The sequence below is a fragment of the Sciurus carolinensis genome, chromosome 17, assembly GCF_902686445.1.
Source record: "Sciurus carolinensis chromosome 17, mSciCar1.2, whole genome shotgun sequence".
Classification (NCBI taxonomy): domain Eukaryota; kingdom Metazoa; phylum Chordata; class Mammalia; order Rodentia; family Sciuridae; genus Sciurus; species Sciurus carolinensis.
The window spans coordinates 8,560,497-8,579,005 of record NC_062229.1 but is presented as its reverse complement, the minus strand read 5'-3'; the positions used below and the strand labels follow the sequence as shown (position 1 = coordinate 8,579,005).

The 18,509-nt window shown below is 39.4% G+C and overlaps 1 protein-coding gene across 1 annotated transcript in view; it reads right to left on the bottom strand.

Moving 5' to 3' along the window:
- The window catches only part of LOC124967950 (vomeronasal type-2 receptor 116-like), a 34,080-nt gene extending 15,848 nt beyond the window's left edge, over positions 1–18,232 (bottom strand). Inside the window, 4 exon segments of the mRNA XM_047530375.1 lie at positions 270–1,075; positions 1,840–1,956; positions 1,959–2,134; positions 18,162–18,232. Coding sequence (XP_047386331.1) covers positions 270–1,075; positions 1,840–1,956; positions 1,959–2,134; positions 18,162–18,232 — 1,170 coding nt within the window.
- Positions 18,233–18,509: the final 277 nt, after the last annotated feature.

Genomic DNA, 18,509 nt, shown 5'->3' with positions numbered 1-18,509 from the left:
AAGTATTTTGATTTGATACTTTATTTAATTGTAGGAAGCTACTGCCTTCTTTAGCTGATTTCTCCTGATACAGATAACAAGTATTTGTATATATCTAATTATCTGTATATAACAATTATCTGTAATACATTCAGTATGAAAAAAATCTGTATTCCATTTTTCCTAATTCTGTTGATCTTAAGAGATAACATGACCAAAGTACACTTGAGTATAATAATCATAGATGCTGTAAGTTTCTAGTGCATGACCTGATACTGGATGAGTTTTACCTGCCAGGGAAGAAGCCTAGGGTGATCAGTGTCTTCTGAAGATCCCATTTCAGATTTCTGAATAAGCATGTTATGGAGGACATGGGCCAGTGCATACACAGCATTATAGATGAAGTAGCTGGAGTCAGACATGGTCAACATGTCAATCACTCCTGACACAATCTCGAAGGATGCATTTTCAGGACAATTATAAATTTTTCCACATAGTGACCCAGCAGGTGAACAATGAAAAAGGTGCAACCACAATTTTGGGATGTAAAAGTCTTCAGCGTAGTGGGAAGGGTCAACTGTCTTGAGAAAGTTTTGGAAGCCAGGGATCTCCCCCTTGTGAGGCGAGAATGAGAAACTTCCATGGACAGAGTGCAGCATGTGGTTCATTTCCGACGTGACGATATCCCACTTTGCTGCCATGATCCACACCTTCCCTGTGGTTAAGAAGAATTCTGCTGCAAGGTCCACGGTGATGAGGCTCCCTGCTTCACCGTGGAGTATGTGCACATTTGCAGAGGAGACTCTGATCCTACTCATGAAGGTGATGTCGCTGGGTCCATACATTGTCTTAGTGTCAGGGAGCTTTTCTGTTAAGGCCACACAGATACCGTTCTTTACCAGCTCTGCTTTCAAATCCCTCAGGAACTGCTCTCCCTTCAAATCATCAGATATGAAGAGTGCCACCCAGGTCCAACCAAAATGCAGCAGTAAGGAGACCATTCCATGGGCCAGAGAGCTGTCCTTGGGGGCCATCTGATAGAGTGATGGAAACTGGTCTTCTTCACTTAGCATGGGATCAAAAGGTCCATATGAGACTTAATGAGCAAAGATAATTGTCATGACTCTGAGTTCAATTGGTATTGGAGTTTATCTCTTGTACAGGAAATGTCAGAATTTTCTAGGAAAGGGATCATGAATGGATTACTGTTCAGAAAAGAGAAAGAGTTCTCTTTCAGTCAGCTTGTTCTCTGCTGTGACCAAAAGACCTGACAGCAACAATGGGAGGTGCATTGCACACTCATGGGTTCAGAAGTTTTAGTTCATGGCAGGGTGACTCCATTTCCTGGCTTCACAATGAAGCAGGACATCATGGCAGAAGAGTATAGTGGAAAAAACCACCATTGCTGCCTATCATCACCACCCAGTTAATCTATCAGCTTATTGATACACTGATTAGGTTAAGGCTCTTATAACCCAGTAATATAATCTCTAAAATTTCTTACATTTTCTCACACATGAGCTTTGATAAGACACATCATATCCCCAAAAGTGCTGTAGATATTGCCCATTCTCTCCTTCTAAGCACAGGGAAAACCAAACTTTTCAGCTGTATTTCCCTTAGGAAAGGACATGTGACCTCCCATTAAAGACAATGTGCAAGACCCTCATGAGCTTTTCAACTCAAATAGTGGGAATAAGGGATGGGATAAACACAGGTGTCTTCCAACCTATACAATTTCCTGAGGTGTGTCTTATCCTCATGGGATATGGAAGCCCAGCAGCTGAATTTCCCTTTGATTCAATGTGAAGGACTGTCATTGGAGGAGATCCCAATTAGTCTGCAGAGTTCACAGCGCACCTACCTGTGGGGTCTTGTAGAGCTCCAGAAGGGTTCCAATTTCAGCTGAGAATGCTGATGTGGTTCCTGCAATGACAGCAGCAGACTTGGTCTGTTTCTGGCAGTTGTAATTAGGAGAGGCTCCATTTTTCCAGATAGCCAATGCAGAGTGCTCCACAAGGTGAAATGGTCACTGGAAAAGGCATTGTAGACTTGGAAACCCAAGGTCAGCTTGGGGAGCAAGTGAGAGTCCTTGTTGACCTCCTGGATGGCAAAGTAGAAAGCCAGCACATACTGGTAGTTCTTCCAAAGCCAGCTAAGCACAATGGAACAAGGTGTGAAGGTGATCCAAACATGCATTTCTGAGTCATCTTCTCCACTATGCAAGACCTGGATCAGACCCCCCAATCCTCTATGAAGGACTCCCGCTTTCACATGGAGCTGGTGTGATGAAGGTTCCCTGGCACCTGTAAGATTCTGGAGTGATTCTTTCCCTCTCAGGAAGTGAACTGAGAGCCTTGCAGGGCATTGTGAGTGGGTGAGGTGTCATTTACATGGATCATAATCTACCCACTGAGCAGATTTGGTTTTCAGTGTCCTATAATTGGGATGTGCATCAGTGCATGCACAAGAGAGTAAGGTGCTCTCTTCTGGGGACGTGAGTGAGGGTCACACACTCTCCCCTTTGTAAACCCTTTAGTAAAGTCTGTGGGGCTTCCCAACCTGTGATCTTGAGACTTGTTAGAGGCAGACAACAATACACATTATGGACTCCACATGTCCCCAAAAGGGTAAAAAAACCCTGACTTGCCAATTCTTCAAACATTTTAGAGGAGCATCCTCTACAGCCCTTCCACATGGGGAATTTTGAGTGGATGCTTTCTGAAATCTACTCCATCATTTTTTCACAACTGTTTTATTTGATTATATTTTCTTTGAAAGCAAATATTTGATTTTCCAATTTATTTCTATACTCTTCAAGCTGAATTCTCAACTCAAAATATTTCTTCTTTCTTTTTAGAGAATCCTTTCTCCTTTTATGTTTGAACATTTGAAGCTTTTCTCTAAGTAGATTGTCAAAAAACATTGGTTGTTGAATTTTATTATAGCCTTTCTTATTTTCTAACAGAATTAATATTTTGTTTAATCTTTATGAATTTCTTTCCTTTACTTTGTTTTTAATTGATCTAGTTCTTCTATCTTAAATTGCAACCTTATTTAAATATTAAAAAAAACTTCATTTAATGAATTATGAATTCTAATATTTTCCGTTATTGGTGTTTTAGTTCATATCCATGGTTGCTTATGGTTTAATTCTGTGAATTTCCATGAACTATTTTATCATACTATTTTGTAGGAACTCTTTAATTGAATATTTGTGAAATATTTTTAACCAGTTCCCAAATGACAATGTTTTCTTTATGATTACAATGTGTTTTCCCATTCTTTCCAATAATTTTTTTCTGTATTATTGCTACTTAAGGATGAGGAATTTTTTGTCATTAAAACACATGGTCAAGTATGTTTTTTCTATAAATAATTGACAAAAGGAGGATCCAAGATGGCGGACTAGAGGGTGACTGCATCTCCCGTCACTCCAGAACCCAGGATTGAAGAAGGGGAGGCATTGAGAGACTCGGGATAATATAGAGCTGTGGGGTGAGTCTCTCCCACTGGGTGAAACTTGGCCTGGGCAGCAGGCCCGGACAGGGGCAGCTTCTCAGAGCAGGGCAGGGCAGATAGAGTATTCCCCAAGCAGCCCTGCTCCCTCCAGCAGCAGGTTCAATGCACAGCCAGCTTCTTTGAGCAGAGCCAGCTCCAACCCCCAGACCTTGTGGCCGCCCTGGCCCACAGGCAGATTCAGGGACCAGGACAGGGCAGCCAGAGACTTCCCCAAGCAGCCCTGCTCCCTCCGGTGGCAGGCTTGACCCACAGCCAGCTTCTTGGAGCAGGCCACTCAGTGAGAGCTTTTCTGCACAGAGCCAACCCCCAAGACACAGACCCAGCAGTGGGCACTGGCACAGGGGCAGCTTCTGGGACCTGGCCAGGACAGCCAGAGACTTCCCCAAGCAGCCCTGCTCCCTCTGGCGGCAGGCTTGATTCACAGCCAGCTTCTTGGAGCAGGCTGCCCAGTGAGAGCTTTTCTGCACAGAGCCAACCCCCAAGCCCCGGACCAGCAGTGAGTCCCAGCCCACAGGCAGCTTCTGGGACCATGGCAGGGCACCCAGGGACTTCCCCAAGCAGCCCTGCTCCCTCTGGTGGCAGGCCTGATTCACAGTCAGCTTCTTGGAGCAGGCTGCCCAGTGAGAGCTTTTCTGCACAGAGCCAACACACAAGCCCGGACCAGCAATGGGTCCCAGCCTGCAGGCAGCTTCTGGGACCAGGGCAGGGCACCCAGGTACTTCCCCAAGAAGCCCTGCTCCCTCTGGTGGCAGGCGTGATATACAGCCATCTCCTCGTCCAGGCCCGCCCAGTAAGACCTTTACCGCACAGAGACAGCCCCCAACCCTGGACCCAGTAGTGGGCTAGGGGCAGCTTTCCTCAGAAGCACTGCATTATCAAGTTCCTCCAAGACTTCAGGCTACTGAAGGCTGGGAGGCGATATACTGGAAATCTACAGGGACACTATAAACCAAAGAGGAAATCTGCTATATCTCAGAGTCCCACTGATATCTGACCAATATGAGAAAACAAGGGAAGAAAATGTCCCTAACAAACCTAGATACTTTATCAATAAAACCCAAAGGCAGCAAAGCAGAAGAAATGTCAGAAAGGGAGTTCAGAATGTACATAATAAAAGAAATCAGGGAAGCAAATGAGGAGATGAAAGAGCAAATGCAGGCATTGAAGGAAGAGATGAAAGAGAAAATGCAGGCATTAAATGATCTTACCAATCAACAGTTAAAAGAGCAAATACGGGAAGCAAGAGATTATTTCAATAAAAAGGTAGTGATACTGAAGAAAAAAAAAATTCTTGAAATGAAGGAAACAATAAACCAAGTTAAAAACTCCATAGAAAGCATAACCAATAAGATAGAACACCTGGAAGACAGAACCTCAGACATTGAAGAAAAAATATTTAATCTTGAAAACAAAGTCGACCAAACAGAGAAGATGGTAAGAAATCATGAACGGAATTTACAAGAATTATGGGATATCATGAAAAGGCCATTTTAAGAATTATTGGGTTTGAGGAAGGCTTAGAGAAACAAACCAAAGGAATGAACAATCTATTCAATAAAATAACATCAGAATATTTCCCAAATATGAAGAATGAAATGGAAAACCAGGTACAAGAGGCTTATAGAAATCCAAATATAAAAAATTACAACAGACTCACACCAAGGCATATTATTATGAAAATACCTAACATACAAAATAAAGACAGAATATTAAAGACTGCAAGATAAAAGAATCAAATTACACTCAGGGGGAAACCAATAAAAATATCAGCAGATTTTTAAATCCAGACCTTAAAAGCTAGAAGGGCCTGGAAAAATATTTACCAAGCGCTGAAAGAAAATGGATGCCAAACAAGAATCTTAAACCCAGCAAAACTTACTTTCAGATTTGATGACAAAATAAAATCCTTCCATGATAAACAAAAGCTAAAGGAATTTACAAAAAAAAAAAATAGAAAGTCAGCATTACAGAACATTCTCAGCAAAATATTCCATGAGGAAGAGATGAAAAACAATGAAGCAAATCAGCAACAGGAGGAACTAGCCTAAAGGAATAGCCAAATAAAGGAGAAACCAAATCATGTCAAAAAACAAAAATGAATCAAATGACTACAAATACAAATCATATAACAGTAATAACCCTGAATGTCAATGGCCTGAACTCATCAATTAAAATACATAGACTGGCAGATTGGATTAAAAGGAAAAATCCAACAATATGCTGCTTGCAAGAGACTCATCTCATAGAAAGAGATACCCATAGACTAAAGGTGAAAGGATGGGAAAAAACATACCATGCACATGGACACAGCAAAAAAGCTGGAATATCCATCCTCATTTCAGATAACGTGCACTTCAAGCCAAAACGAGTCAGAACGGATAAAGAAGGACATTTCATACTGCCTAAGGGAAGCATAAATCAGCAAGATATAACAATCATAAATATCTATGCCCCGAACATTGGCTCATCCATGTACGTCAAACAAATCCTTCTCAATTCCAGAAATCAAATAGACCACAACACAATAATACTAGGTGATTTTAACACACCTCTCTCACCACTGGATAGATCTTCCAAACAAAAATTGAATGAAGAAACCATAGATCTCAATAACACAATCAACAATTTAGACTTAACGAACATATATAGAATATACCATCCGACAAAGAATGAATACACTTTCTTCTCAGCAGCACATGGATCCTTCTCTAAAATAGACCATATCTTATGCCACAAAGCTTCTGTTAGCAAATACAAGAAGACAGAGATACTACCTTGTATTCTATCAGACCATAATGGATTGAAATTAGAAATAAATGAACGAATAAACACAGAAATTTTCCAATACCTGGAAATTAAATAATACGCTATTATATGATGAATGTATAACAGAAGACATCAGGAGGGAAATAAAAAAATTCTTAGAAGTAAACAAGAATGGGGGTTTTCAAGATGGCGGACTAGAGGGCGGCTACATTCCATGTAGCTCCAGGACTCAGGATTCAAGAAGTGGAGATATTGAGAGACTTGGGACCAACACAAAGTCGCCAGGGTGAGTCTCTCCCATTGGGGAGGCATCCAGGGACATGGCGATAGTCCCGGAAGACAGGGAACTTGTGAAGTAGAGTAGCCCAACGAGACACCCCTCCCACTGCTGGAGCAGTGAATTCAGGACAACAGGGGGCATTGTAGAGGAGGTCACTCAGCACAATGCTGGGACTCAGAGCAACCTGCTTGGGCTCCGGGCAGCTAACCAGAGTTGGAGGTATGCAGTGAGCTGTTTGGACTCAGAGCAACTGCTCCTGAACACTGGGGCGGGGGGGCTGCCTGGAGGAAGAGGAGAAGCACCACAGGACACTTGGACTCAGGAGTGGCTGCACCAGAGCTCCGGTGACTGCCCGGAGGAGGAGGTGCACAGTGAGTTGCCTTGACTCGTAGTGACAACACTGGAACTCCGGGCGGCTGCCTGGAAGAGGAGGAGGAGGAGGTGTGCAGCAGGTCACTTGGACTTGGAGCGACCGCATGGAACACCGGGCGGTTGCCTGGAGGAAGAGGCATATGGCGGGTCGCTGGGACTCGGAATGACTGTACAGGGCTCCAGGAGGCTGCTCAGAGGACAGGCTGCATAGCCAGGTGATTAGGTGCAGAGCAGAGTCCCAGGACGTAGGTGGCTACTTGGTGGAAGAGCCGCACAGAGACAAGCTGAGGGGTGGGCGAAGGTTCCAGGACTGCAAGCAGCTTCTCTGAGGAGAGGCAGCCTAAGGAGACTCGTCTGTGAAGGTGAGGCTCCCAGGCCCAGGAGGTAGTTCTGGGCCCCTGGGAACATTGCAGAGGAAGACTGCACAGCCCAGGTGGTAGTTGTGAATTGAGGGGAACCTCTAGGAGGGGAAATGACCAGCAAGATCTCTCCATTGGGTGAGTCTTCCCCGCTGGGTGAGGTTTTCCCACAAGGATGTTAAAACCAGAGCCACAGGCCCAAACAGGCCTTGTCTCAGTCTGCAGCCTCATTCCCCTTAGATGACCATTGGTGCACAAGTGGAGGCACCTCTGCCCACTAGCAGGGAATATACGCCACTGAAGGCCACCACCCCTAGAGAGGCAGCTTCCTTGTGGAGCACCGCATTATCAACTTCCTCCAAGACTTCAGGTTACTGAAGGATAAGAGGGGTAATACTAGAAATCTTCAGGGACATTATAAGTCAATAGTGGAAATCCGCAATATCTCAGTGGTCAACTGATATCTCAACAATATGAGAAAACATGGGAAGAAAATGCCCCAAACAAATCTAGATGTTACATCAATAAAATCCAATGACAGCATGGCAGAAGAAATGACAGAAAGGGAGTTCAGAATGTACATAATTAAAAAGATCAGAGAAGCAAATGATGAGATGAAAGAGCAAATGCAGGCATTGAATGATGAGATGAAAGAGCAAATGAAGGCATTGAATGATCGCACCAATCGACAGTTAAAAGAGCAAATACAGGAAGCAAAAGATCATTTCATAAAGAGTTAGAGATATTGAAAAAAAACAAACAGAAATCCTTGAAATGAAGGAAACAATAAACCAAATTAAGAACTCCACAGAAAGCATAACCAATAGGATAGAACACCTGGAAGACAGAACCTCAGATATTGAAAAAAAAATACTTAACCTTGAAAACAAAGTCGACCAAACAGAGAAGATGGTAAGAAATCATGATCAGAATCTCCAAGAACTATGGGATATCATGAAAAGGCCAAATTGAAGAATTATTGGGATTGAGGAAGGCTTAGAGAAACAAACCAAAGGAATGAACAATCTCTTCAATGAAATAATATCATAAAATTTCCCATTTCTGAAGAATGAAATGGAAAATCAAGTTCAAGAGGCTTATAGGACTCCAAATACAAAAAACTACAACAGACCCACACCAAGGCACATTATACTGAAAATACATAGCATACAAAATAAAGACAGAATTTTAAAGGCTGTGAGAGAAAAGAACCAAGTTACATTAAGGGGGAAACCAATACAGATATCAGCAGATTTTTTTAATCCAGACCCTAAAAGTTAGAAGGGCCTGGAACAACATTTACCAAGCCGTGAAAGAAAATGGATGCCAACTAAGAATTTCATACCCAGCAAAACTTACCTTCAGATTTGATGACAAAATTAAATACTTCCATGATAACAAAAGCTAAAAGAATTTAGAAAAAGAAAGCCAGCATTACAGAACATTATCAGCAAAATATTACATGAGGAAGAGATGAGAAAAAATGAAGCAAATCAGCAAAGGGAGGATTTATCCTAAAGGAATTGTCAAATAAAGGAGGTACCAAGTCGTATCAAAAAATAAAAAACATTAAAAAATGAGCCAAATGACCAGGAATACAAATCATATCTCAATAATAACCCTGAATATTAATAGCCTGAACTCATCAATCAAAAGACATAGACTGGCAGATTGGATTAAAAAGAAAAATCCAACAATATGCTGCCTGCAAGTGACTCAGCTCAAAGAAAGAGATACCCATAGACTGAAGGTGAAAGGATGGGGAAAAACAAACCATACACATGGACTCAGAAAAAAGCTGAGTATCCATCCACATTTCAGATAATGTGGACTTCAAGCCAAAGTTAGTCAGAAGGGATAAAGAAGGACATTTCATACTGCTTAAGGGAAGCATAAATCAACAAGACATAACAATCACAAATATGTATGCCCCAAACAGTGCCTTATCCATGTATGTCAAACAAATCCTTCTCAAATTCAGAAATCTAATAGACCATAACACAATAATACTAGGTGATTTTAACACACATCTCTCACTACTGGACAGATCTTCCAGACAAAAATTGAATAAAGAAACCATAGATCTCAATAACTCAATCAATAATTTAGACTTAACAGACATTTATAGAATAAACCATCCAACCAAGAGGAAATACACTTTCTTCTCAGCAGCACATGGATCCTTCTCTAAAATAGAACATACATTATGCCACAAGGCTCCTGTTAGAAAATACAAGAAGGTAGGGACACTACCTTGTATTCTATCAGATCATATGGATTGAAATTAGAAATAAATGAAAGAGTAAAAACAGAAACTACTTCAACACCTATTGATTAAACAATATGCTATTATATGATGACTGGATAACAGAAGATATTAGCATGGAAATTAAAAAATTCTTAGAGTAAATGAGAACAAAGGCACATCATACCAAAACCTCTGGGACATTATGAAAGCAGTACTTAGAGGAAAATTTATTACATGGAGCGCATTCAATAAAAGAAGTAAACCTCAACAAAAAAACGACCTAACACTACAGCTCAAAGCCCTAGAAAAAGAAGAACAGACCAACACCAAACGTAGTAGAAGACAGGAAGTAGGTAAACTCAGAGCTGAAATCAACAAAATTGAAACAAAAGAAACAATAGAAAAAATTGACAAAATACATAGTTGGTTCTTTGAAAAAATAAACAAAATTGATAAACCCTTAGCCAAACTAACAAAGAGAAGATGAGAGAAAACCCAAATCACTAAAATTCGGAATGAACAAGGAAATATTACAACAGACACGATTGAAATACATAACATAAGTAGAAGGTATTTTGAAAATCTATACTCCAACAAAATACAAAATTTTGAAGACATCAACAGGTTTCTAGAGACATATGAATTGCCTAAACTGAACGAGGAGGACATACACAATTTAAATAGACCAATTTCAAATAATGAAATAGAATAAGTCATCAAAAACCTACCAACAAAGAAAAGTCCAGGACCAGATGGGTTCTCAGCCGAGTTCTACAAAACCTTCAAGAAGAGCTCATTCCAATACTTCTCAAAGTATTCCATAAAATAGAAGAGGAGGGAACCCTCCCAAACTCATTCTATGAAGCCAATATTACCCTGATACCTAAAAGACTAAAGACTAAAGACACATTGAGGAAAGAAAATTTCAGACCAATATCCTTAATGAACATCGACGCAAAAATTCTCAACAAAATTTTAGCAAATCACATACAAAAACATATTAAAAAGGTAGTGCACCATGATCAAGTGGGTTTCATCCCAGGGATGCAAGGTTGGTTCAGCATCAGGAAATCAATAAATGTAATTCACCATATCAATAGACTTAATGTCAAGAATCACATGATTATTTCAATAGATGAAGAAAAAGCATTTGATAAAATACAGCATCCCTTCATGCTCAAAACACTAGAAAAGATAGGGATAGTGGGAACATTCCTTAACATTGTAAAGGCTATCTATGCTAAGTCCATGGCTAATATTATTCTAAATGTTGAAAAACTGAAAGCATTGCCCCTAATAATTGAAACAGGGCAGGGATGCCCTCTTTCACCACTTCTTTCCAATATCGTCCTTGAAACTCTAGCCAGAGCAATTAGACAGACCAAAGAAATTAAAGGGATACGAATAGGAAAAGAAGAACTCAAACTATCCCTGTTTGCTGATGATATGATTATATACTTAGAGAAACCAGGAAATTCCACCAAAAAACTTTTAGATCTCAAAAGTGAATTCAGTAAAGTAGCGGGATATAATATCAATGCACATAAATCTAATGCGTTTTTATACATAAGTTATGAATTTTCAGAAAGAAAAATTAGGAAAACTACCCCATTCATAATAGCATCGAAAAAAATAAAATACTTGGGAATCAATCTCACAAAAGAGGTGAAAGACCTCTACAATGAGTACTACAGAACCCTAAAGATAGAAATTAAAGAAAATCTTAGAAGAAGGAAAGATCTCCCATGTTCTTGGATAGGAAGAATTAATATCGTCAAAATGGCCATACTACCAAAAGTACTATACAAATTCAATGCAATTCCAATTAAAATCCCAATGATGTACCTTACAGAAATAGAGCAAGAAATTATGAAATTCATCTGGAAGAATAAAAAACCCAGAATAGCTAAAGCAATCCTTGGCAGAAAGAGTGAAGCAGGGGTATCGCAGTACCAGATTTTAACTCTACTACAAAGCAATAGTAACAAAAACGGCATGGTATTGGTACCAAAAGAGAAAGGTGGATCAATGGTACAGAATAGAGGACACGGAAACAAACCCAAAAAATACAATTTTCTCATACAAGACAAAGGGGCCAAAAATATGCAATGGAGAAAAGATAGCCTCTTCAACAAATGGTGCTGGGAGAATTGGAAATCCATATGCAACAGAATGAAACTAAACCCATATCTCTCACCATGCACGAAACTAAACACAAAATGGATTAAGGACCTCAGAATCAGACGAGAGAACTTGCATCTTATCGAAGAAAAAGTAGGTCCAGAGCTTCAACATGTCGGCTTAGGACCAGACTTCCTCAACAGGACTCCAATAGCACAAGAAATAAAAGCAAGAATCAATAACTGGGATAGATTCAAACTAAAAAGCTTTCTCTCAGCAAAGGAAACTATCAGCAATGTGAAGAAAGAGCTACAGAGTGGGAGAAAATGTTTGCCAATCATACTACAGATAGAGCACTAATCTCCAGAATCTATGAAGAACTCAAAAAACTCTACACCAAGAATGCAAATAATCCAATCGACTAATGGGCTAAGGAAATGCATAGACACTTCACAGAAGAAGATCTACAAGCAATCAACAAACATATGGAAGAATGTTCAACATCTCTAGTACTAAGAGAAATGCAAATCAAAACCACCCTAAGATTCCATCTCACCCAAATTAGAATGGCGATTATCAAGAATACAAGCAACAACAGGTGTTGGCGAGGATGTGGGGAGAAAGGTACACTCATACATTGCTGGTGGGGCCTGCAAGTTAGTGCAGCCACTCTGGAAAGCAGTGTGGAGACTCCTTAGAAAACTTGGAATGGAACCACCATTTGATACAGCTATCCCACTCCTTGGCCTATACCCAAAAGACTTAAAATCAGCATACTACAGAGATACAGTCATATCAATGTTCATAGCTGCTCAGTTCACAATAGCCAGTTTGTGGAACCAATCTAGATGTCCTTAAATTGATGAATGGATAAAGAAGCTGTGGTATATATATACAATGGAGTATTACTCAGCGATAAGAATGATAAAATTATGGCATTTGCAGGCAAATGGATGAAATTGGAGAATATCATGCTAAGTGAGATAAGCCAATCTCAAAAAACCAAAGGACAAATGATCTCACTAATAAGTGGATGATGACACATAATGGGGGCTGGGAGGGGTTACTGTTAGGGTTAGAGTTAGGGTTAGGGAGGGGGGCAAGAATAGAGGAAGGAAGGAGTGCATAGAGGGAAAAGAGGGGTGGGAGGGGTGGGGGGCAGGGAAAAAATAACAGAATGAATCAAACAACATTACCCTATGTAAATTTATGATTACACAAATGGTAACCCTTTACGCCCTGTACGGAGAAAGAACATGTATCCCATTTGTTTACAATTAAAAAAAAATTTTCTCACAATGAAATAGAAGAGGTCATCAAAAGCCTACCAACAAAGAAAAGTCCGGGACCAGATGGATTCTTACCTGAGTTCTAGAAAACCTTTAAAGAAGAGCTCATTCCAATACTCATTGAAGTATTCCATGAAATAGAAGAGGAGGGAACCCTCCCAAACTCATTCTATGAAGCCAATATCACCCTGATATCTAAACCAGACAGAGACACATCATGGAAAGAAAAATTCTGACCAATACCCTTAATGAATATCGACGCAAGAATTCTCAACATAATTTCAGCAAATTGCATACAAAAATATATTCAAAAGATAGTGCACCATGATCAAGTGGGTTTTATCTCAGGGATGAAAGGTTGGTTCAACATCCAGAAATCAATAAATGTCATTCACCATATCAAGAGATTAAAAGTTAAGAATGACATGAGTATTTCAATAGATGCAGAAAAAGCATTCGATAAAATACAGCACCCCTTCATGCTCCAAACACTAGAAAAAAATGGGATAGTGGGAACATTCCTTAACATTGTAAAGGTCATCTACACTAAGCCCATGGCCAATATCATTCTAAATGGTGAAAAACTGAAAGCGTTCCCCCTAAAAACTGGAACAAGGCAGGGATGCCCTCTTTCACCACTTCTATTCAACCCATCTTTCAAACTCTAGCCAGAGCAATAAGACAAACCAAAGAAATTAAAGGGATACGAATAGGAAAAGAAGAACTCAAACTATCCCTGTTTGCTGATGATATGATTATATATTTAGAGGAACCAGGAAATTCCACCAGAAAACTTTTAGAACTCCTAAGTGAATTAAGTAAAGTAGCAGGTTACAAGATCAATGCTCATAAATCCAATGCATTTTTATACATTAGTGATGAATCTTCAGAAAGAGAAGTCAGGAAAACTACCACATTCACAATAGCATCAAAAAAAATAAAATACTTGGGAATTAATCTCACAAAAGAGGTGAAAGACCTCTACAGTGAGAACTACAGAACACTAAAGATAGAAATTAAAGAAATCCTTAGAAGTTGGAAAGATCTCCTATGTTCATGGATAGGCAGAATTAATATTGTCAAAATGGCCATATTACCAAACGTGCTATACAGATTCAATGCAATTCCAATTAAAATCCCAATGATGTACATTACAGAAATAGAGCAAGCAATTATGCAATTCATCTAGAAGAATAAGAAACCCAGAATAGCTAAAGCAATATTTATCAGAAAGAGCGAAGGAGGGGGTATCGCAATAACAGATGTTCAACTCTACTACAAAGTAATAGTAACAAAAACGGCATGGTATTGGTACCAAAATAGACAGGTAGATCAATGGTACAGAATAGAGGATGGACACAAACCCAAATAAATACAATTTTCTCATACTAGACAATGGGGCCACAAATATGCAATGGAGAAAAGATAGCCTCTTCAACAAATGGTGCTGGGAAAACTGGAAAATCATATGCAACAGAATGATATTAAACCTCTATCTCTCACCCTGCACAAAACTCCACTCAAAATGGATCAAGGAACTCATAATCAGACCAGAGACCATGCATTTTATAGAAGAAAAAGTAGGTCCAAATCTTCAACATGTTGGCTTAGGATCAGACTTCCTTAACAGGACTCCCATAGCACAAGAAATAAAAGCAAAAATCAACAACTGGGGTAGGTTCAAACTAAACAGCTTTCTCTCAGCATAGGAAACTATCAGTAATGTGAACAGAGAGCCTCCAGAGTCGGAGAATATCTTTGCCACTCATACTTCAGATAGAGCACTAATCTCCAGAATATATAAAGAACTCAATAAACTCTACACGAAGAGTACAAATAATCCAATCAACAAATGGGCTAAGGAAATGAACAGACACTTCACAGAAGAAGATCTACAAGCAATCAGCAGATATATGAAAAATGTTCAACATCTCTAGTAGTAAGAGAAATTCAAATCAAAGTACCTTAAGATTCCATCTCACAACAATTAGAATGGCGATTATCAAGAACACAAGCAACAATAGGTGTTGGCGAGCATGCGGGTGAAAAGGTACACTCATACATTGCTGGTAGGGTTGCAAATTAGTGCAGCCACTCTGGAAAGCAGTATGGAGATTCCTTAGGAAGATGGAATGGAACCACCATTTGACCCAGCTTTCCCACTCCTTGGCCTATACCCAAAGGACTTAAAATCATCATACTAAAGAGATACAGCCACATCAATGTTCATTGTTGCTCAATTCATCATAGCCAGATTGTGGAACCAACCTAGATGCCCTTCAATTGATTAATGGATGAAGAAACTGTGGCATATATATACAATGGAATATTACTCCACCATAAAGAATGATAAAATGATGGCATTTGCAGGCAAATGGATGAAATTGGAGAATATCATGCTAAGTGAGATAAGCCAATCTCAAAAAACCAAAGGATGAATGATCTCGCTGATAAGCAGATGATGACATATAATGGGGGCTGGGAGGGGTTAGCGTTAGGGTTAGGGTTAGGTTTAGGGTTAGGGTTAAGGAGGGTGGGAAGAATGGAGGAAGGAAGGACTGTATAGAGGGAAAAGAGGGGTGGGAGGGGTTGGGGGAGGAAACAAATTAACAGAATGAATCAAACAACCCATTTCTTTACAATAAAAAATAATAATAATTGAGAAAAATATTCTTTCAGTTCATGTAGAACTAATTTGATATTGGTTACATATAGCAGACAAATTATACTGTTGGAATTTGTTCCATTCTTAATTTTTATCTTTGTATTATTAAAAATTAATAAGAATGAATCAATACTTTTTATCTTTAGTCCTCTTACTTGTTCTGATTTTTTAAATGAAGGAAATATATTTAAAGGTTTAAAATTAAACATTGTTTTAGTTGGCAGATCAAATATAAAAAGTGCACATATTTATGAGGCATCAGATGATGTTTTCATGAATGTACACATTATTTAATGTTTAGGTTCAGTATACACTTCTATTCAAGTGTTTCTCTCTTTCCAAGATGAGAACATGCAGAATCCTTCCTTTGAGTTATTCAAGGACACAGCTCATTATCATTGTTTGTAACCATCCTCCTGTGAAATAGCACCCCATACAATTGAGCTTGTCTAAATGTAACTGAGTACCACTGATGCAACTGTCCCACACCTCACCAGTCCTTGTTCACTCAGCCTCTGATACCCACCAATCTATTCTCCCAATCTATGAGATCAACTTTTGGAAAAAATTCAACTCTCTCCAAAGGTCCCAGTACTTGATCAAGGGGATCAGCCTGCAGAAGTGGTCTCAATAGATGCTGAATTCTATCCTATATCTTAAAAATGTATACACTCACAAGTCTCAAAAAGTGATATACCTAAGAATAAAACTAAGAAATTAAAGATGTCTACAATGGAAATTATAGAACATTGAAAGAAGAAATTAAAGAAAACACAAGAAGATAGAAATGCCTCCCATGTTCATGGATAGAATTAGTACTGTTAAAATGCGATACTACCTAACATAACATACAGTTTCAATGAACTCACCATTGAAATACTAATGAATTTCTTCAAAGACCAAGACAAAAACTCTCAAAGTCTTTTTTTTTGGGGGGAGAAAAAAAGACCCAGAATACTGAAAGCAATTCTAAGCCAAAAGAGCAATGCTGGAGGCATCACAATACCTGACTTCTTTATTATACTGCAGAGCTAGAGTCACAAAAGCTGCACATATTGGTGGCATAAAAGCAGATATGTAGAACAATGATAGAGAATAGAAGGTACAGAGACAAACCCACATATCTACAGTCATCTGATCCCTGACAATGATGCTGAAAACATTCCTTGGAGAAAAGACAGTCTTTAACAAGACTGATGCTGGGAAACCTTGTTATCCATATTTAGAAGAGGAAACTAGACTCTTATTTCTCACCCTGAGCAAAAGTCAACTCGAAATGGATAAAAGACCAAGGAATTACATTAGAAAATATGCAACTTCCAGAAGAAAACCTAGGGTCAACACACCAACATAGAGGCACAGTCAATGACTTTCTCAATAGGAACCCTAAAGCTCAGGAAATAATGCCCAGAGTGAAATAATGGGATGGTATCACATTAAATTCTGCTTAGCAATGGTGAGAACCTACAGAATGGAACAGCGTCTTTGCTAGCTACACTCCTGACAGAGGATGAATATCTACAATGTATAAAGAACTCAAAAGACTTTACACCAAAACACCACAAATAACCCAGTTAATAAATGTGCAAATTTATTAAGCAGGTACTTCTCAAAAGATGAAATACAAACTCCCAACAAATATTTGAATGAATGTTCAACATCATTAGCAATTATGGACATGCAAATCAAATCTATGTTGAGATTTCATCTCATACTGGTCAGAATGGCAGTTCTCAAGAATATGAATAAAAATGAATGTTGGAGGGGAGGTGGAAGCAAAGGAACACTTTTACACTGTTGATGGGACTGTAAATTGTACAAACACTATGGAAATCAGTATGGATCCTCAAAAGACTAGGTATGGAGCCACCATAGTGACCCAGCTACACCACTCCTTGGTGTTTACTCTAAAGAATTTAAGTCATCTTACTACAGGGCCCTGCATATACATGATTACAGCAGCACAATTTACAATAGCTAAACGGTGGAGGCAACATAGTTGTCCATTAATGGATGAATGGAGAAAGATAATGTGGTTCATAGACACAATGGAGTTTTATTCACCCATAGAGAAAAATATAATTATGCCATTTACAGGAAAATGGTTAGAACTTGAGACCTTTACATTAAGTGAAATAAGACAAACTCAGGAGGTAAAGGGTCATATATTTTTTCATTCTTGGAAGGTAAACAGGAAAAAGGAAGAGAAATGTGGGGAGATCTCATCAAAATGGAAGGCATATCATAGAGCAGAAGATGAAAATGGAATGTTGTAGAAATATAAAAGACAAATGAAATGGAGAAAATCATATTGTATGCTTTTATGAATACTCAAAATAAATCCCACTATAATGTGTAATTATAATGCACATAATAAAACCAAAAAGAGAAGGAAAGAATCTCAGAATTCACTGTTCTATGTTTCTGTCATGACTGTGCACAGTTTTCAAAACTCCTATGAGGAACACACACGCACACGCAGACACACACATACACAAGCATGTACACTTACACAAAATCATGACCACACCTAATACACCCACACAGTCTAGAAACTCACCTGGTGGCTCTCACGTCAGTCTTTGGTTGGAGTAAAAAGGATATCCGGGATATCTCTGAGTCCTGGTTCATGTTGTAAAGGGGGAAAAACCCACCCAGGACCAGGTCTCCATCTCTGAAGACAGTCGGCCTCAAATATCCTAAGCAATTCTTAACTTTCACCAGTGTTGTGTGTACAGGCTGCAGGAGCAGGAAGAGAAGGCTCAGGAAGAACACCATGCCTGGCTCTGCCCAAACAGAGACAAAGACCTGGGCAGAGTGTGAGGTGGGAAGCTGCAGCTGGATCACGTCTACCCTCTCAGCCTCTGCAGGGAGGGTCAGTCCCTGAGTAGGGCACAGGAAATCCCCT